We start from the raw sequence: 21,917 nt of genomic DNA, 5'->3' as shown, positions 1-21,917 counted from the left end.
CCTTGCTGGCTTCTTTTCTCTTTCCCTAGATGGAGTCTCAGCCTCCTTCTCTGACTCTCCGTCTTCCTAGAAGTGGGCATGTCCCAAGGCTCTGCCATTGACCCTCTAATTTTCTTAGCCTCTGCTTTCTCCTTCAAGAGGCTTATCTACTTTTATGAGCTCTCTGTGACCTTTATGAACTTGACCCCCAGATCTTTTCCCAGCCCTAGCCCCTAACCTCTAAGGACTAGGCCCATATTGCCAATTCCTGTTCTAATATCCCACTTTAATCTGCTTTCATCAAAAATTATGTGTTGTCTTATACTGAATTCCTCCCATTTGACCCAAACCCCTTAACTAAGCTGATTGATAATACTTATTGTCATAAAGAAGTTTGTGCCTTTTCACCTAATATTCCCATTCTTGCAAATTTATCCTAAGGAAAAAAGTTTGAAGAAAAAAAACTATAGTCTGGAGACGGATTTTTTTGGATTTGCAGTCTACCCCTTCCACTTACTGACTGTGTGATCCTAGGCAAATTGTTAACTTCTCTGTGCCTTGGTTTTCTGATCTGTAAAATATATATAGTACCTAATTTATAGGTTGTTGTATGAATTAAGTGAGTTATTATGTAAAGTACTTATAACCATACTGATACATTGTAAACACTGTATTAATATTAGCACTTACAGCGGGGCTCACATTAACTTTATTTATAATAGTTAAAAACTGGGAACAATCTAGAAGGAATGTTTACATAAAATTTACTAGATCAACTTGGTAGAATATTATGTAACGAAGACCATAATTATGAAGAGTATGATAACATGGAAAATGTTTATGATATACTTAAAGATAGTATTTTTATGGGGCACCTTGGCTGGCTCAGTCGGTGGAGCATGCAACTCGTGATCTCAGGGTTGTGAATTCAAGTGCCACGTTGGGCATGGAGCCTACTCAAAAAAGAAAAAAAATTAGTTTTGGATAGTGAGATTAGGGAATTATGGCTTTTCCCACTTATTGTTATAATGTTTATGTGAAAATAAAAAATCCCACAAAAGGAGAAACTTTCTTCATCTAAATTTGCTTTCAGTATTACCATAACTCTCCCATGTGTGATATTTGAGTCATTCTTGACTTTAACCCCTTGCTGCACAGCCAGTCACTAACTCATAAAATTTATTAAACTCATGTCTTTGCGTTCCCATTACTGATACAATGTCCTCCTAACCTTTAACCTAGAATATTGCAATACTCTTTTTGACTTGTTTCTTTTTTCCATCCCATCTTGTACACCGTGGCAGACTACGTTTTCTTCTAAATTATCATTTTGTACCCATCAACGTTTCTTGCTCAGACATTTTTGTTGCTCTGTGTTCTTCAGAAGTTGAATCCCAAACTGATTAGCTTGCCATTTATCTTTGACCACTTGAGTTCTTACTGATTATACCTGCCTCTGAACTCCTATAGTATTCATTGATTATAGCAGTTATTTATAATGAGTTGTGACTTGTGTGTCTGTATCCTTTATCTGTAAGTAGATGGTAAGCCGTTTGAGCTCAGGGATGAGTTTTTACTTCTGTGTTCTCAGCACATAGCAAGTCCTTTCAGTATGTGTTTTTTGAGACATAGAATCAGTAAGCTTAGCAAAGAGAGCCTGTAATAAAGTAGTTTTCAGGTTCTCAAAGATTTTAAGCCTCATTACAGTATAAAGGAAAATGATTATCATAGTTGGGTGGGGGGAAGCTATGTACTCCATATAGATGAATAGTTTTAACATAAAACAATCTCTTTGGGGTTCATTCTGGGCCTAAAGTTATTTATTCCGCTTTTAGATTCTCCAGGGAACCAAAATTCTCAATTGCAATTCTCTCTGAAATTACCTTACAAGGTAAATGACACACAGTTTCCAGGTTTGTCAGAGGAAAGAAGGAAAATTCAAACTTGGCCTATGGTATTCATGAGGGATTTAAATTAGCAAAGAACAAATGTATTCATTTAAGGAAGACCTTATTTTATGGTAATTTTTTTGGTTAGAAATTTTGAGGGGGACTAGTTTTGCTTTTAATGGGAATTAAAACCAAATTATTCAGGGTTAATGTGAAATTTCAAGTCCTTATTTATTTCCTTAGCGCCAGCAGAAACTTCAGAAAGAACGCCTCATGAATGACTTCTCTGCAGCCTTAAATAATTTCCAGGCTGTGCAGAGAAGGGTATCTGAAAAAGAAAAGGAGAGTATTGCCAGAGCAAGAGCTGGATCTCGTCTCTCGGTAAGTTTATTCCCAAAAGAAGACCTCTGCAATTTCATGATGTTCTTTTCCATGTTGTTGGGTTTTTTTTTCCTCCTGACTCTGACCATTTTGACCATTAGCTTTTATTATCCCCATTCCCCCCCCACACACACCTCAATGATAATAAACAGAGACATTAGCTGCTATGAAAATGCCAGATTGGTACAACCTATATACAAAATATGTATGCAGGGTGCCTGGCTGGCTCAGTCAGTAGAGCATGTGACTCTCAATCTCAGGGTCATAAGTTCAAGCCCCACGTTGGGTGAAGAGCCTACTTAAAATAAAAACTAAAATAAAATATGTATGCGTATGGTCAAAGACCAGAAAGGAATATGCACAAAGTTTTGAAAAAGTGACAGGTAGAATTGCATGTAATTTCTTTGCTATTATATTTGTCTTAAAGACTTAAAAAAAGAAGAAAATGAATCTATTTTCTAGAATATAGCAGGCAAGGTTTTTTGGACTAGACCTCTCTTTGAAATGAACTAATACGAAATTTTATCAGAAGTATAAAAGAGTCACGAAAATATTAAGGTCAAAACCTAAGAGAAGGTGAGAATCCATAGAGAGAGGTAAGCTGAGCACTGAAACTGCTTTTGCATGGAGTACATTTATGGACGACAAACTTGAACTTCAATTTTGATGTTTTTATGGCCTGAGGGGGAACAAAAGTCAAAACCCAGAGTACACACAAGGTGGGGAATCTAAAAGAAGGTGCTGCTCCAATTAAACTGGACCCTAAAAGGCCATATTCTTTTCGGGATGGGTATGCCAAAAGTAAGCCCTTCTTTCCCACAAAAAGATTGCATTAGCACTGAGCTGAGCAGGTGGTGGAGGACAGCAGGGGAGAGGGGACATTCAGACAATAAGTTGTAGCACAAAGGAACCTTGAAGCAAGTTTACTGCCCAAATTCATACTACATGAATGGCCCCAAAGCCTCAAGCTTCAAGTGGTTCTGCAATGGTAGAGTACGTAGGTGCCAGGCAGAAGCGAGGACACATCCTTTCTTGTTAGATAAGCCTAACCCTGGAAGAATACCCTCAAACAATTTTTGTAGCATAATGACCAGCACTGGGTTAAAAATAACCAAGTACACAAAGAAGTAACTCTGAACAAGAACTAGGAGGAACAACAGTGAGGTGAAATAGACCTACAGAGACTTCATATATTAGAATTAGAAGATAACTGTAACTTACTGGGTTTAAAGAAATAAAAGAAAAAATTTTTAAGTCATTATTTTTTTTCTAATGTTTTTCTTTTTGAGAGAGAGAGACAGAGCACGAGTGGGGGAGGGGCAGAGAGAGAGAGGGAGACACAGATTCCGAAGCAGGTTCCAGGCTCTGAGCTGTCAACACAGAACCCAATGGCGGGGCTTGAACCCACAAACCGTGAGATCATGACCTGAGCCCAAGTCGGACACTGACTAAGACACCCAGGTGCCCCAAAGTAAAAGAATTTTGAAAACATCTACAGGAAGCAGGAAACTGTACAAAACTTTGGAAAAGAGTCAGAATATTTTCTAGAATTGAAAAATATGGAAACTAAAAACTTGATTGATGATTTAACTAGAAAATAGAAGATATTTTCTATCTTTTTTTTTTAATTTTTTTTTAACGTTTATTCACATTTTGAGAGACAGAGTATGAGCAGGGCAGTGGGAGAGAGGGAGGGAGACACAGAATCCGAAGCAGGCTCCAGGCTCTGAGCTGTCAGCACAGCACAGATGCAGGGCTTGAACTCACGAACTGTGATCGTGACCTGAGCCGAAGTTGGACTCTCTACCAATTGAGTTACCCAGGTGCCCTGATATTTTCTATCTTACGATATTATGTATTAGCATGTAGGACGGGGTTAAGAAGTTAAATAGGAAGAAAGATTATGAGAAATGGAGAATGAAGTGAAGGATCTAACCTAGTTTTAATTGGAGTTTCAGAGTAAGAGCGGAGGAAACTTAGAACAGAGGTGATATTTGAAGAGATAATGGCTGGTAATATTTTAGAACTTATGAGAGGCACTAATCTTCAGTTTCAAAAAGGCAAACAAATCTCAAAACGAATAAATAAAAGACTTGCATGTAGATACATCAGAGAGAAACTTCAGAACTCCGAAGAAAAAGGAAAATTGTAAAAATAGCCAGGGAAACTATAGAATACCTTCAAAGATGCAGTAGTCGGATTGGCAGTTGATTTCTCAATATCAACAGTGGAAGCCAGTTAAGGACTGTCTTTAATGTCCTAAAGGACAATAACTGCCTACGTAGGATTCTAAACCCAGTGAAAATACATATCCAGAATGAGGGCTAATTAAAGACATTTTCAGTCAAAAGTGAGTTTACTCTCAGCACACCTTAACATTCTAAAAAATGTACTTTAGGGAGAAGGACGGTGAGCTCAGATGGAAAGTCTGAAAAGCAGAAAGGAATGAAGAGCAAAGAAAGTGGTAAATATGTGAAAAGACAAACCACAAACAGAGAGAAGATATTACTATATGTATACCTGACAAGGGATTAGTAGTAACCAGAATATAGAAAGAATTCCCATGAATCAATATGAAAAAGATACAACCCAATAGAGCAGTGGTTTCTCAGACTTTTTGATCTCAGGACCCTATATTACACTTAAAATTTTTAGGGACGCCAGAGAGCTTTTATTTGTATGAATGGTATCTACTGATAAATACTAGAAATTAAAACTGTGAAGTTTTAAAAATGTTTATTCATTTCCAAAAATAAACCCATTACATATTAACATAAATATAAATTAGATTTTCATTAAAAATAACTGCTTTTGGATGTACTCTGGTACATCCAAATGTGTTGGTCTGTTTTGTATTTTGATTGGATCTTTTATCCACATATGATTTTTATATCATGTATTTATCATTTGGAAGATATTGATTCCCCAAGTTATGCAGGTCTTCCAAATGTTGATATACTTCAGTATACAATATCAAAAAGTAATATAGTTATCTTCAGTTTTATCAGAAAAATCTTTAAGAGACTTTGAGAGAGTTGTGAAACTCTTAAGTTCACAAGTGGTAGATACAAATTTTCCAGCATTCTGGTTTTTTTATTTGAAAGCTAGATTTTTTTTAAGTTTATTATTTATTTTGAGAGAGAGAGAGAGCGAGCGAGCATAAGTTGGGTAGGGCCAGAGAGAGGGAGAAAGAATTCCAAGCAGGCTCCTCCACGCTATCAGCTCAGACAGAGCCTGATCAGGGGCTGGAACTCACAAACTATGAGATCGTGACCTGAGCTGCGATCAAGAGTTGGATGCTTAACTGACTGAGCCACCCAGGTGCCCCTGGAAGCTAGATTTTTTATCACTGGCAACACACACTGTCCGTTGTTGTCCTTGAGGTGACAAGCTTACATTGTTTATCTTCAAGAACTTATCTGCCAGGGGCGCCTGGATGGCTCAGTTGGTTCAGCATCCAACTTCAGGTCAGGTCATGATCTCACAGTCTGGGAGTTCAAGCCCCGCATCGGGCTCTGTGCTGACAGCTCGGAGCCTGGAGCCTGCTTCGGATTCTGTGTCTCCCTTTCTCTAACCCTCCCCGCTCATGCTCTGTCTCTCTCTGTCTCAAAAGTAAATAAACATAGGGGCGCCTGGGTGGCGCAGTCGGTTGAGCGTCCGACTTCAGCCAGGTCACGATCTCGCGGTCCGTGAGTTCGAGCCCCGCGTCAGGCTCTGGGCTGATGGCTCGGAGCCTGGAGCCTGTTTCCGATTCTGTGTCTCCCTCTCTCTCTGCCCCTCCCCCGTTCATGCTCTGTCTCTCTCTCTGTCCCAAAAATAAATAAAAAACGTTGAAAAAAAAAAAATTAAAAAAAAAAAAAGTAAATAAACATAAAAAAAGAAAAAAAGAACTTATCTGCCAAATACCCATGTGAATAACCATAGGTTGTTATACATATATCACACATACAGAAGTTTGTAATTATATATATAGACAAATTTTATTAAAAGTTTACATATTTTTTAAAGTTTGTAACAGTTTTATATATAAATTATATTAAATATGTAAAATGATGTCCCCTAAAAGGAAGTAGCTAGTTCAGCCAGCAGCTCAATTACACATGTGCTTTTCCTGGAGACAAGCATTGGATTTCTGTACAGCACAGAAGTGCTTTGTGTGTACTTCAGGTCTCATACGGAATGTTTTAAAGACCTGTATTGAGGTCTTGAGATATACTTAGTTTATAATTTTAATGGCTTCATTAAGGACGAACTGGCTTTTTTGTGTATAGTGATGAAGAATACAATAACAGTAGTGCAGTTTGGTGCCACTGCCTTGCATTCGCATTAAAATGCCAGCAGTTTTATCCACCATTGTTTTTGTTCCATGAGTGTAAACATCAACACAGTGAAAATGGCAAATAACATCTTAGTATTATTTTAAATAATGGTCAAATGGAGAGGTACTCAACTTCTTCAGTAGTTATGAAACTGCAAATTAAAACCACAATGAGGTACTATTTCATGTCCAAAAGTAGGGCAAAAATTTTAAGTTCTGTGAACACTGAGGGTAGTTGTTATAGATACGATACAACAGGAACATTCCTACCTGGCCAGTTATAGTCTGAAGTGAAGCAACCCCTGGAAAACACTTTGCCTGTAACTTCAGAACACATCAGTTCTATCCTAGAGAAAACTGTAAATTTTTATATCAGGATATATGTATTAGAATGTTCACAGCAGCATTTTTTGTAGCAGTCAAAAATTGGAAACCTCCGAATGTCCATCTGTTGTAGAACAGATAAATGCATTATGGTGTGTTCACATACTATAATATACAGCTAAGTAAGGAAATGCATGAACCACAGTTACATTCAGCATCAGGAATGGATCTGGCACAATCTGGTTGTGATCCAATCAAAGCATGAAAGAATACAAACAGTGTAACTCCATGTGAAGTTCAAAATCAGGTAAAATGATATTAAATACGGATACATATCACTGTATTAAAAATACAAGAAAGTGATCACCATAAAGTCAGGGTAGTATTACTTTAAGGGCAAGGGAGGGGGTTTGTAATTGGAGAAGGGCACATAGGTAGGCTTGAGGACACTAGCAATGTTTTTGTTTCTTTCTTGATCTGGGGAAAGAATAAAAATTAAAAAAAAAAAACCAAAAAAACCTCACAGTGTTCCTCTGGATGGGTTGAATTTTGAAATTTTCTCCATTTTGTTTGCTCTTTTAATTATTGCTATTATAAAAAGGCAATTTTTCTAATTGGAATAGATTGCTCTTTTAAAATCTTTTCTTGTTTTTAATATATGCATTAGACAGATTTTTGAACTGAGTCTGCCACTTTAGTGCCTGATATGCCATAAATGTCCATTTAAAAAAATCTTCACATGTTGTGAAAGTTTGTTTCCTTGCAAGTTTTCAAACTCTTTCCCTTATTCTGCCTCCATATAGATTGTAAAATAGGTTATCATGACTCCTCTCTCCTACCCATGTTCTCTCTGTCCTGTTCAGTAGGGGTGCCGTTCTGAGCCCAGATATGCTTTTAGCTACTTCACAATCATTTCCTAGTCGAGACAGATTGCCAGAGGCCTGTGTCATCTTACAGATCCTGTTGGAGCCAAGGAATGTTGCTTCTTTATACTGTAGCGAAAGGAAGCATTGTTTTGTGTGTCTGTGACGTATTTCTGGATAACAGCAGCAATAATGCCATCTGCTTTCTAGGCGGAGGAGAGGCAAAGAGAGGAGCAGCTTGTCTCATTTGATGGGTAAGGAATTATCCATACAGCCTGCTGGCTGGTAGAGATGGGATTCTGTACGTTTTACTTCCCTCTAATTTAAAAAAACAATACAGAAAAGAAGGAAAAATAAAGGGAGATGTGGGGTGAGTAATTTATAATCCACCAAATAAAGTTAAAAAGTCAAAACCGTGGGCTTTTCTAAGATCTTTGAATTAGGGAAGGAATAATTTCAAGGTGAATAAAAAAGCCAAAGGAATCCCTGATGTCTTTGTGTTGGGAAGAGAGCTTGGCTCCCTAGGAGTAAGTATTAACACATGAATCTACAGATTAGGATTTTACCTCTAATTCAGATTTAAGTTTTTCAAAGTTCTTGGGTCTCTGTCTACCCATCTCTAAAACGGAAGCAACTCATTCTTTTAGGAGCAGTACAAGAAAAAAAGCAAACAATTTGCACCTGAAAGACATCTTCTTTTTTCACTTCTCCAAACTGAATTAACCAATTGCATAGAAATGTATTTGTGGTATTCAGAACTTAAAATGCTTTATCATAGGTACGTATCTGTCTCTCCTCACTACACTGTGAGCACCTCAAAGGTGTGCCTGGTGGGATCTGTTTTATTCAGTTTTGTATCTCTCGCGCATGGAGGAAACCCTTTAAATACTGTGGAGATGATGTCTGATTTATGCCTACTATTGGGAAAATGCTTAATACTGGATTTCCAAAGTGTTTTATGTCTAGTATAATATGTAGTGTGCCTTTTTTCTAAATATGGTACCTGAAAAGAAGAGTTAAAACATTTCACTAGCTTTTTATTTTAGTTTTCTTTTGAGAGGCATTTAACCCAAAGCATAACCTCAAGGAATTTTCTGAAAACCAGAGGATGTGATTCTGTTAGACAAATTGGAAAAGCACTGACAGATCGCTTAGCCTGCTCTCCTCCACTCATTTAGTACCCGGGAGACCAACACAGCTTGCACTTTGAGAGGGGATGGGCCAGTATGCTTCATTGACTTTAAGTCTCTGTCTGCTTTCCTTGTCTAGTAAGCCCTGGCAAGATTGCAGAACGTGTACCCCCAGCTGGAAAACAGCAAGGAGTCCCGTCCCTTATAATCCTGCTTCATCTCTGTTTTGCCCATGGGAGCTGAGACTTTGTTTTCTTGGTGTTATCAGCTCTTCGCCTCCAGATAGGAAGAACATGGCCCTCAAGGACTTTGTATTGATACCAGAGGCGTTCGAGCCCTAGTAGTGTCCTTGGATAGGCTCTGCTGGTAGTCGAGATGTTGTAGGCGTCTCGTGTACACCTTAGAGAGGAGGAATCAACTAATGTGCTTGTCTCCTTGCAGCCATGAGGAGTGGAACCAGATGCAGAGCCAGGAGGATGAGGTGGCCATCACTGAACAGGATCTGGAACTTATTAAAGAGAGAGAAACAGCAATTCGGCAGCTGGAGGTGAGAGCCAGGTTGTGATGTTTGTTTGACTCCGTGTATCTGCACTCTAACCCACCTGGATTTTCTCTCAGTGATTATGAAAAAGCATGAAATGAGCCCTTATGTGATTTGTATATTATATCTCAGTGTAATCATGGCGAATTTGAACTACTCTTACGACAGTACCGGCCACGGTGCCCAAAAAGACTCAAATCCTTTCTTCAATTACCATATCGTACATGGTATCCACGAGAACGACAGAGCAAGGCATGAAGAACAGAGCAAGGCAAACATATATTTTATTGCTCGTTAATACTTTGCCCCTAGACCTCTATGTCAACTTCCAGATCAGGTAGGAGTCTATGGAGAGAGCCCCTTTGCTTAATCTGAGTACCTCAGAATAAAGGCAGACCAAAAAGTTTGCTTAATTTTTGTGCCTCCCAAAGTCCAGTCCCAGGTTGTGGATATAGTTCAGTGCAGAGAAACAGGAACAGTTTTTGAGGTGGGGGTTGAGGGAAAGGTCTTGAGGCCTTTCTTACCTGATTTTCAGGTTAACCCTAACTTACGTAGTGACCAGCATATTCTTTTTTTTTTTTTTTACGTTTATTTATTTTTGAGAGAGAGAGAGAGAGAGCATGAGCACACACAAGTGGGGGAAGGGCAGAGAGAAAGGGGGACAGAAGATCTGAAGCAGGCTCCGCAATGACAGCAGAGAACCAGTGTGGGGTTCGAACTCACAAACTGGGAGATCATGACCAGAGCCAAAGTCGGATGCTCAACCAACCGAGCCACCCACAGCAACCCCATGACCAGTATATTCTTAAACTTAAGGAGTTTTCTCCTCCACGCAGCTAAAAGACTGCCATCCCTGGGGGCAGTGGGGAGAGGGGGGCTGTAGAGAGGAGAAACTTGGAGCGCCTCTATGACCTTCAGCTGTGGCAGTGGCTCTGAACTCTGACTGTACCTTAGTGTCACTTGGAGATTTTTTTTCCAAACGCTCAGCTGTCCTCCCTTACCCACCAACTATTAGTTTCGATTTTGTGAAATTCCTATTTTTTGTATGTTAAAAATGGGCAGATATCCACAAGAAGCCCTGGGCATGGATTTTTTTTTTTTTTTTTTTTTTGGTATAAGTGGGGGAGGGGCAGAGAGGAAAACACAGGATCCAAAGCAGGCTCCAGGCTCTGAGCTGTAAGCACAAAGCCTGACATGGGGCTTGAACTCATGAATGGTGAGATTGTGACCTGAACCGAAGTTGGAAGCTTAAGTGACTGAGACACACGCACACACACACACACACACACACACACACACGTATATAATTTTTACTAATTTTTATTTGTAATTTTTTTCACTTTTTTATTTTCTTTTTTAATTTTTTTTTAAGTGTCTGTGTTGAGATGGAACAATTCATCCTCAACTGTGATGATTTTATTGTCTTCAAAGATGTCTTATTTTTTCTCTTTTTCACCTACTACAACTAATCATCAACTTGGTTCTCTGACATTAGAAATACTGTTCTAGCAGAGAGTCGAGTGAGACATGGAGCTAAGGAAAGCAGTGTAAGGTGGTGGATGTCAGGAGCATAGTGGGCACTTGACAGATTCAGCAACATTAAGTCCAGATGCCTTAACTGGGGCTGGATTTTCCTCTCCAGTCATTTCCTACATCTACTGTACAAACCCTATTCTTTTTTCTTTTTTTAAGTTTATTTATTTATTTTGAGAGAGAGCGTGCACGCATGCGCGTGCGCACACACACACACACGCATGCACACAAGTGGGGGAGGGGCAGAGAGAGAGGGGGAGAGAGAGAATCCCAAGCAGGCTCTGCACCATCAGTGCTGAGCCCAATGCAGGACTCAAACCCTCAAACCGTGAGATTGTGACCTGAGCCGAAGTTGGACACTTAACGGGCTGAACCACCAGGTGCCCCACAAACCCTATTCTAATGGAGAAACAATGTGTCTCCTCGACTCTCACACTGCATTTCTAACATTTCTGGCCACCAAACGTGGGCTTTATCCACATGAAGCAATTCTGTAACACCAGCTGGGTGTTTTACAATTTAACCCAATTCTGACACTATCTACTTGGAGTTAGCATCAGATCCCACAGGTTAAGGGCTCAATCCCACAAGACTGCATCCTCTCCACAGCTTGGGAAGCCAGTTGTAAGTCTAGGTTGTTACCTGTGCTTCTGACAGGCTGTCAATTGGAGGTTCTCATGGCCTTGGCTTTGAGTAATTTGCTAGAGCAGCTTAGAGCTTAGGAAAACAGTAGGTTACTGCTTTATCATAAAAGGTTACAGCTCAGGAGCAGCCAGATGAAGAGATACACAGGGGAATGGGTGTGGAGCTTCCATGCCATCTCCACGTGCACCACTCTCCCAGGACCTCTGTGCTCACCAACCCAGCAGTGTTCTCAGTCCTGCTGTTTAGTATTTTTGTGGAGGCTTCGTTATGTAGGCATGGTTGATTAAGTCTTTGGCTATTGGTGGTTGAGTCAACCTCCAGCCCCTCTGATGAGAAGATTGGTTCCCCTGGCAACCAGCCCCCATCCTGAGGGGCTTTCCAAAAGCCTTGTTCTTTTTTTTTTTTTTTTTTTTTTAACGTTTATTTTTGAGACAGACAGAGACAGAGCATGAACGAGGAGAGTCAGAGAGAGAGAGGGAGACACAGAATCCGAAGCAGGCTCCAGGCTCTGAGTTGTCAGCACAGAGCCCGATGCGGGGCTCGAACTCACGGACCGCGAGATCATGACCTGAGCCAAAGTCAGCCGCCTAACCGACTGAGCCACCCAGGCGCCCCCAAAAGCCTTGTTCTTAACATAAGCTCAGGTGTGGTTGAAAGGGGTTTCTTATGAATAACGAGAGATAATTTTATCTCTCTTATCACTCAGGAAATTTCAAGGGTTTTAACAGCTCTGCTCCAGGAACAGGATGAAGACTAAATATATACTTCTTATTATAAATCACAATTGCATACCTGTGTTGTAACCAAACTGAGCTCTTTGCTCTTTAACTCTGTTAACTTTTTGTTTATGTGGCTTCTCTTTTGCTTTAAGGTACAACTCAAGTCCTACTTCTTCTGCAAGCCTTTCTCTACACTCCTTACTGTACTATTTACTACTCACTTCCTATATAATGACTTATAAAGAAAAGTACTGATCCCACCCCCTTCCATCCCACCCCAGTAGCTAGTGAGTCTTTCTGTATCTACAGCAACTAGCAGACTGTGCCAACCACAGTAGACTCTTAGCAAGTAATTGAGGTTTTGAGGTGCTGGTAAGAACTAGTCTTGCTAAGCTATGATTAGGAAGTCATGGCTTTCAAGGCATTGTTTTTTATCGTGCCATTCCGAGAAGCAGTATATTGCAATTGAAAGAGCCTGGACTTGGGGCACCTGGATGGCTCAGTCAGGTAGGCGTCCGACTTTTGATCTCAGCTTAGGTCTTGATCTCAGAATCATGAGTTCAAGCCTCGTGATAGGCTCCATGCTGGGCTCCCTGGAGCCTACTTATAAGGAAAAAAAAAAAAAAGAGCGTAGGCTGTAGAGATATTCTGGCCCCAATGCTTAGTTTCCTCACTGACCAGCTTTGTGACCAGTTATATAACCTCTCTGAGCCTTATTATCCTCAGAGATACTTGACTTCATACAGTTACTGAATAGTTAATGTAAATATCATAGAGGCATAGTAACATAATAAAAATATCATGAACTTTTCGTTCTCAGCTCTGCCACTAGCTATCTTTGAGACCTCGGGACAAGTCATAAACCTCTCTGAGCCCCAGTTTTCTGTACAATGGGGATAATATATGTTTCATTTTGTTGTCATGGGTACCAACTAAGTAATGATTAATAATAGCTAACACTTATGAAATGCTTATCACACAGTTCTGAGAACTTTATATCAATTTATTTAGTACTTCTGTGCTTTAGTATGAGATGGGTACCATCATTATCCACATTTTAGAGAGGCTGGCCCAAGATGGTACAAGACTGTGGAGGATTAACTTCACACAGCAAGACTGTGGGTCCTTTCTAGCTGACATTCAGACTCTAAGAGTCTGTGCTGAATTATCTACCAGGTATAGTTCTTGGCACATAGTAGGCATTTAGTAAATGTTAATTAACATTATTTTCATTTTCAGTTTGTGGAGAAAGCATGATTTATGAGCCTTAGAAACACGTGTTATGTTTATAGCCAAAATTTTAGCTAAGTAGAGGAACTGAATTGTCTAACATGTTGCCTAATATTAATTATTTTTTGTGTTCCTTAGGCTGACATTTTGGATGTCAATCAGATATTTAAAGATTTGGCCATGATGATCCATGATCAGGGTGATCTAATTGGTATGTATCATTGATACCTTTACCATAAGGTGAGTTAATAGTAGTATTTGTGTATGAGGAAGTCAGTAAGATGTGTCTTAGGAATTTAGGAATGCCATTTAAAAATTATTAAATTTGGGGCACCTGGGTGGCTCAGTCGGTTGGGCATCCGACTTCAGCTCAGGTCATGATCTCATGGTTCACGAGTTTGAGCTCCGCATTGGGCTCTGTGCTGACAGCTCAGAGCCTGGAGCCTGCTTCAGATTCTGTGTCTCCCTCTCTTTCTCTGCCCCTCCCCTGCTCGCACTCTGTCTCTGTCTCTCAAAAATGAATAAATGTTTAAAAAATTTTTTTTAATAAATAAAAATTAAAATTATTAAATTCATTTTCTTAGCCCTTCTCTTATAGTGTCAAATGTAGATGCAAAAGTGAGACCCCCGTGAGTACTCAGCTCAACTCGCCATAGCCTCTTTTTATTTTTATTTATTTATTTATTTTTTAATGTTTATTTATTTTTGAGCGAGAGAGAGACAGAATGTGATCAGGAGAGGAGCAGAGAGAGAAGGAGACACAGAATCCGAAACAGGCTCCAGGCTCTGAGCTGTCAGCACAGAGCCCGACTCGGGGCTCGAACTCACAAACCGTGAGATCATGACCTGAGCCAAAGCCGGACGCTCAACCGACTGAGCCACCCAGGCGCCCCTCCATAGCCTCTTTTTAAGTCTTTGGCTGTTTAGGAAAATAGCTGTTGGCTTCCCAGCTTTTATCTCCAGAAACTTGCACAATTTTGGGATTAGTAACTCTTTTTTTAAGCTTTTTTATTTGGAAATAATTTCAAGTTTAGAAAAGTTGCAAAAATAAAAATACTACAGGAACTCTTTTGTAACCTTTACCTGGATTTACCTCTTATTAACGTTCTACCCCATTTGCTTTATATTTGCTCTAAGTCTTTCTCTCTAAATATATATGTGTATACACGATTTTTTCTGAAGCATTTGTGGGTCAGTTGCATACTTCATAACCCTTTACCACAAAAAGAGTTCACTATTTATTTCCAAAGAATAGAGCTATTCTCTTACCCAGTTAGTAACTTTTGATTTCATGGCTGGATAGCTGGATAGATGGTGGTCAAACCAGAACCCACAATATCAGGAGTGTGTTTAATTTGCCATCTTGAAACATCGAGTGTGGTAAAAACATCCACTGCCCTTCTTTTTCTTTGCAGACAGCATAGAAGCCAATGTGGAAAGCTCAGAGGTACATGTAGAAAGAGCCACTGATCAGTTACAGCGAGCTGCCTACTATCAGGTAAAAGCAGGTACCAAAGAAAGTCACTGTGCTGCAGATTTATGGGCCATCACGGCTCATTGACACGTTCAGAACAGCTGCAACCTTTTGCCTGTTAGGCTTGAGCTGGAGGCAAGTGGTCATAACTGCTGTCCCAGTTCCGTTTTTAGTATTTTCCTCCACAGAGAAATCTACAAAAAGACATCAAACCTTGAATAAACTTACACAGGAGCTTCACTGCTACGAGGCTAACCCCATAAGGTAGCATGATACCTAAATCTGGCATAGGGCTAATTTTATATTATGAGCAGCTAAAATTTGTTTCGATTAGTATAGTAATAGGTACAAAGTAGGACTTTGCAGATACTTTGTGTTGACTCTTGCTACAGAGGATGGACATAAAATCGATTCCAGCTGCTATTTGTGAATCATTAGGGGTTTATCATTTGGGGGTTCTTTTCCTATGAATAAGTAGAAGTTAATTGTTGTACTTTGTATGAAGTGATACTCTTTTACATATTAGCTGAAACTCCGGATTTGTGACATTTATTTGGATCTTTGTTCAAACACGCTGAAGGAGCTACTGTTCATTTCCTCTGTTTGGTGCTATATCGCTTTTTAGAAATAGACGGCATTTCAGCCATTTTCCATGTTCCTGGGTTAGTTATATTTTACCCAGAAATGTTCTTAAAGAAATCTGTATTTAATAATAGTGTTTCCTTTTAAAAACTGAGTGATGGCAACTTTAGTGTCAAACAGTAAAGGAATTATGAAGTAAATTACACACATCCACTCAATATTATATTGTGTGGGAATTAAATTTTTATGCTAAAATGTTAAGTGAGAAAAACATCATACAGTATGATCCCAATTCTGTCAAATAACGATATGCATCGATAAAAAAGATCATAAGGAAAGGAAATAGAATCAAAATGTCAGCAGTTTTATCCGTAGGTGATTATTTTCTTTCTGCTTGTCTGTATTTTTTTACAACAAACATAAAATTTTATAACAGGCATAAAACGTTTATTAAAATACACATGCACAAGTAACTTATTTTATTACAACTAATGCCTAGCAGCAGAGGTATAAACAATCCCTTTGCAAAAATGTGTTAGGAATTAGAACTCGTACTGTTGCCTCCTGCTGCTGATAACTGTCGAGATTTGGGGCATGCCTCTCTCCGTATTCATGCATGGATAGAATTCATTTTGAATTACAAGGAGGCAGATTTATGAAACATCTTGGAGTCTTAGATAAGAAGAATTTTACTTGTTTCACGAGTGTCTCCTTACATATTTTTCTCCTCAGAAAAAATCTCGCAAGAAGATCTGTATCCTGGTGCTTGTCCTGTCAGTGATTATTGTAATCTTGGTACTTATTATCTGGCAAATTTATAAATGAAGTGATTGCCTCAGAGCCGCCTTCTGCTGAGCTGTTTTCAAGGGCACGTGCTTCATGGAGTCTTGCCAGAACAAACTGATCACAAGAAGAGAGCATACACCAGAATGTCCTGTAATAATTTAGTTAGAAAATAACTACTAACTAGTCCTTGGAATTAGTGACCTATGGAGACAGTATTTATCAATTTACATATACATTTTATTGATTTCTCAAATTCAGAATTAATTTATGTGGATTTTGCTTTCTCTTGTGTTCTGATCACCCTTCATCCCAAGTGTTTACTGAAAATTCCATTCTAGATGTTCTTGTTTTGACAGGTGACACTACAGTCTTGTAATATTGTCATTTTGTGTGTATACTAGATTCACCTTTTTACTAGCAACTGAGATAGAATTTCTTTCTGACACCCAGTGCAGCGGAGTCTGTCAGAAACTATATTATAAGCCAGTACTTTTTATTATTTAACATTTTAATTTGAATTCCCAAGAAGCCTATTCTCTTTCTGCTTTGAAAGATTATGACAGTGTATTTAACTGGAAAGTGAAACACTGCACATTTGATCCAGATTAAAAGTGTCTATGTGAGCTGGCCACTTATTGGGGTTCCTGTTACTGGGGCTTAAAGTTTACTTTATTGTTTCCTAATGTCATCCGCAGCAGTTCATCTGTACACACACTAAACCATCTTGTTCACTTTTATAAGAGGTTAATTTAATTAACGTTACTATGCTCTCTGGGGTCCCTCTCCCCATGTCTGTATAGAAAGGGAGAATTAGACAAAGCATGCTTTTGGAAAGCAAATAGGAATTGTTTGGAATGATTTAAACTTTTTGTTGTTGTTCACTTGTGGTTCTACATTCCTGGCGAATGATGAATGTTGCTGTCAGAAGGCTGCCCCTTACCCATGAGGGTTGCTGGCCTTTTGATGGCAGGAAGATTTTTAAAGGCTAGACTGAAGTTGGTTTAAAATTTATTTCCATGAACCTGGTGATACAGAAAAGGTTCATTTTTGTAAATAATACTGGTTTGGAATAGTGATGTTAGATTTACCCTAATTTATGAACAAGAGATTAATCTCCATGCGTAGTTTTAGACAAAAAAAAAAAAAAATGTTTCAATAAAAGATTGCTGTCTTGTAATATAAATGTTGTCCACTTCCCTTTTCCACACAGGTCTAGAGAAGTTAAAGGGAATGTAATTTCTGTAGACTCACACATAAATGTGTTTTGGGCCAATTTCAGTTCATCCTTTAGTGAATTAGAGGATTGGGCTACCCTGGATATATTTATATTCATTTCTTCCACTCCCTTTAATGTTAATCTCCTTTTACCAAACTAATGTGAATAGTAGGGAAACAAGGGCCCAAATGCCTAAGTTTCTTTGTACTCTTGCACTCCTTAATACAAATAAACATTTTAAAAACTTTTGTAGTAAGTTTTTATGAGTTAACGTCCTGATGCAGTAGCTATGAGGTTATGTGCTGTCCTGAGAAACGTCGAGACCTGCAAGAAGCTGGAGATCGGGTGAGGGCTGGTTTGGAGGTGGAATAAGGGCCGCTGCTGCCCATTCCTTGGAAAACAGAATGGAGCTACTGCGGTGTCAGTGGCCCAAGCAGCAGCTTCGGGGCTAATTGCTTGGTTCTACAATTATGGCCCCTTCAGCTCCAGATTAAAGCTGGACTCGAATGCATCATTTGTAACATTTCAGGCAAGAAAACATTCTTGATTGTGAAAAACAATTTCAGTTTGGGTTAAATGAAGCTATCATAGTTCTGTTCTATAATACTATGTAATCTAGTGGTCGTGGTACCTAGTGGTCATGGGTAGCAAATATGACCTTGGCTAGATTTCAAATGGCCTGGAGTTTGTGGTAGTTGCCAAGAGGTTGTGGTAGGTGGTCTTAATAAACGTGTTCACAGAATCCTTATCTGTGCCTTGTTTGTCTTTGGGAGGGGGGGGGGAAGGGGGCATCATGGTCTAGGATGGTGGTTCTTAACCATGGCTTCCCATCAGAAACTAAAAAATACTGATACCTAGGTGCCCCTGCCACAAGATTCTAATTCAGTTAGCTTGGAGTATATATAGCCTGGGCATTTAAAAGCTCTAGATAATTCTCATGTGTAACCATGGTTGAGAACCATTAGTTTGGAGGTCAAAAACTAGACGAGTGGGGTGCCTGGGTGGCTCAGTCGGTTAAGTGTCCGACTCTTGATTCCTGCTCAGGTCATGATCTCACAGTTCATGGGTTTGAGCCCCATGTCAGGCTCTGCACTGGTAGGGCAGAGCCTGCTTGGGATCTCTCTTTCTCTGCTCCTCCCTTGCGCTCTCTCTCTCTCTCAAAATAAATAAACTTAACAAACAGGGGCACCTGGGTGGCTCAGTCAGTTAAGCCTCTGACTTCGGCTCAGGTCATGATCTCACAGTTTGTGAGTTTGAGCCCCACATCGGGCTCTGCACTGACAGCTCGGAGCCTGGAGCCTGATTCCGATTCTGTGTCTCCCTCTCTGCTCCTCCCCTGCACGTGCTCTGTCTCTCCCTCTCTCTCAAAAACAAACATTAAACAAACAAAAACCCTTAGACCGGAGTACAGAAAAACTGAAGAATCTTGGCTCTGCCATTAAATCGCTGTAGTTATTTGGACAAGTCTTTTAACGTATGAGCCCCAAGTTTTCTCAGTACCTCTCTTCCAGCTGTAAAATTTTCTGATTATAAGGATCACAGGGGTTTGGCCTGAACATAACAAATTGTTTGTCTCTGTATTATTTTCATTTTCTCTTCTCCTTTCTCCTTCCTTTATGGAATGTTATAGAAACACTAAGCAGAACTACCATTCTCTCAAGTGAATTAAAACTAGTACTGTATAGGGTAAAGTAGAAACGTCATTCTGGGCCCTTCATCTGGGAATGCTCCAGAACAAGAACTTGGTAGCAGCTAGACTCCTGCTTTCAGAGAATGTTTTGTCCTGTCTTGTTTTGCTAAGGGGTGGTGATACACTGCCTTCTACCATTGGACAAAAATATCAAATTGGAATTACCATTGCATCAGTGCAAAGTAAAACACCCTAAGTGTCCTCCATTCGTTTTTTAAATTGAAGCATAATTGACCTACAATATTCTAAGTTTCAGGTATATAACATAGTGATTTGATATCTATATACATTATGAAATGGTCACCACAAAGGTACCGTTACCACCTGTCACCAAAGTTTTTTTTTAATGTTTAGAGAGAGAGAGAGTGTGTGTGTGTGTGTGTGTGTGTGTGTGAGAGAGAGAGAGAGAGAGAGAGAGGGTGGGGGAGGGGCAGAGAGAGAGAGGGAGACAGAAGATCTGAAGCAGGCACTGTGCAGACAGCAGAGGGCCTGATGGGGGGCTTGAACTCACGAAGTAGAGATCATGACCTAAGCCAAAGTTGGACACTTAACCGTCAGAGCCACCCTGGTGACCCAAACAAAGTTTTTACGTTATCAACAATATTATCTGTGCTATGTATTATATCCCCATGATTTATTTTATAACTGGCAGTTTGTACCTCTTAATCCCCTTCACCTATTATGCCTACCCACAACCCCTCCCCACTCTGGTAACCTGCAGTTTGTTTCCTGTATATAGGAGTCTGTTTCTATTTTGTTTTCTTTGTTCATTTTTTTTGTTTTCTAGATTCCATATAAGTGAAATCATATAGTATTTATCTTTCTCTGACTTATTTAATTTAGCATAATACCCTCCACATCTGTGTTGTTGCAAATAGCAAGCTTTCATGTTTTGTGTGTGGCTGAGTAATATTCGTGTGTGTGTTGGGGCGCCTGGGTGGCGCAGTCGGTTAAGCGTCCGACTTCAGCCAGGTCACGATCTCGCGGTCCGTGAGTTCGAGCCCCGCGTCGGGCTCTGGGCTGATGGCTCAGAGCCTGGAGCCTGTTTCCGATTCTGTGTCTCCCTCTCTCTCTGCCCCTCCCCCGTTCATGCTCTGTCTCTCTCTGTCCCAAAAATAAATAAAAAAACGTTGAAATATTCGTGTGTGTGTGTGTGCGTGTGTGTGTGTGTGTGTGTGTTCGTGTGTGTGTGTACACATACCCCATCTTGATTCATTTATCAATGGACACTCGGGTTGCTTCCATATCTTGGCCATTGTAAATAATGTGATTAACATAGGAGTACATATGTGTTTTTGAATTAGTGTTTTCATTTTCTTCAGATAAATACCTAGAAGTGAAATTGCTGGATCATATGGTAGTTCTATTTTTTTTTCCTATTTTTAATTTTTTTGAAGAACCTCCATACTGTTTTCCATAGAGGCTATACCAATGTATGTCCCCACCAACAGTGCATAAGGGTTCACTTTTCTCCACATTTTCACCAACATTTCCTATTTCTTGTCTTTTGGGGACTAGCCATTCTGACAGGCGTGAGGTGATATCTCATTGTGGTATTGTTTTGTATTTCCCTGATGATTAGTGATGTTGAGCATCTTTTCATGTTGACCAGCTGCATGTGTTCTTAGAAAAATGTCTAGTCATGGGGCACCTGGGTGGCTCAGTCGGTTACATGTCTGACTTCGACTCAGGTCATGATCTCATGGTCCATGAGTTCGAGCCCTGCATCAGGCTCTGTGCTGACCGCTTACTCAGAGCCTGGAGCCTGCTTCAGATTCTGTGTCTCCTTCTCTCTCTGCCCCTCCCCCACTCACGCTTTGTCTCACTCTGTTTCTCAAAAATAAATAAATGTAAAAAAAATTTTTTTTAAATGTCTAGTCAGGTCCTCTGCCCATTTTTTAATTGAAAAAAATTTATATTGCGTTGCATGAGTTCTTTATATATTTTGGATGTTAACCCCATATTGGATATATCATTAGCAAATATCTTCTCTCATTCAGTAGGTTGCCTTTCATTGTATTGATGATTTCCTTCACTGTATGAAAATGTTTTAGTTTGATATAATGACATTTGTTTATTTTGCTTTTGTTGTCCTTGCCTGAGGAAACAGGCTAAAGTCAATGTCAAAGAGCTTACTGCCTGTTTTCTTCTAGGAGTTTATGTTTCAAGTCTTACATTTAAGCCTTTAACCCACTTTGAGTTTATTTTAATATATAATAGAGTGGTCTGGTTTTGCCGATACCACTAATTGAAAAGACTGTCTTTTTCTCCATTATATATTCTTGCCTCCTTTGTTATAGACTAATTGACCGTGTAAGAAGTAGTTTTTCTTTTGACTCTATTCTGTTACATTGATCCGTGTGTCTATTTTTGTGCCAGTACCATACTGTTTTGATTACTATAGCTTTGTAGAGTTTGACATCCAGAAGAATGATACTTCCAGCTTTGTTCTTTTTGTTCTTCTTTTTAAAAACTCCATTCTTTTTTAGGGGCGCTTGGCTGGCTCAGTTGGTGAAGCATGTGACTCTTGATCTCAGGGTGGTGAATTCGAGTTCCACATTGGGTGTAGAGATTACTAAAAAATAAAATAAAAAGGGGCACCCGGGTGGCTCAGTTG

General features: G+C 39.5%; 1 protein-coding gene across 1 annotated transcript in view; it reads left to right on the top strand.

Annotated features, from left to right (window-relative positions):
* STX12 (syntaxin 12) overlaps positions 1–17,858 on the top strand; it is a 42,450-nt gene extending 24,592 nt beyond the window's left edge. Inside the window, exons 4-9 of the mRNA XM_058718432.1 lie at positions 2,112–2,249; positions 7,965–8,008; positions 9,326–9,431; positions 13,691–13,763; positions 14,968–15,050; positions 16,341–17,858. Coding sequence (XP_058574415.1) covers positions 2,112–2,249; positions 7,965–8,008; positions 9,326–9,431; positions 13,691–13,763; positions 14,968–15,050; positions 16,341–16,433 — 537 coding nt within the window. The 3' untranslated portion in view covers positions 16,434–17,858. The remainder of the gene's footprint in view (positions 1–2,111; positions 2,250–7,964; positions 8,009–9,325; positions 9,432–13,690; positions 13,764–14,967; positions 15,051–16,340) is intronic.
* The last annotated feature ends 4,059 nt before the right edge of the window (positions 17,859–21,917 follow it).

Source organism: Neofelis nebulosa, chromosome 2, assembly GCF_028018385.1.
Source record: "Neofelis nebulosa isolate mNeoNeb1 chromosome 2, mNeoNeb1.pri, whole genome shotgun sequence".
Classification (NCBI taxonomy): Eukaryota; Metazoa; Chordata; class Mammalia; order Carnivora; family Felidae; genus Neofelis; species Neofelis nebulosa.
Note: the sequence above shows the minus strand (reverse complement) of the source record. Positions and strands in the feature narration are given on the sequence as shown.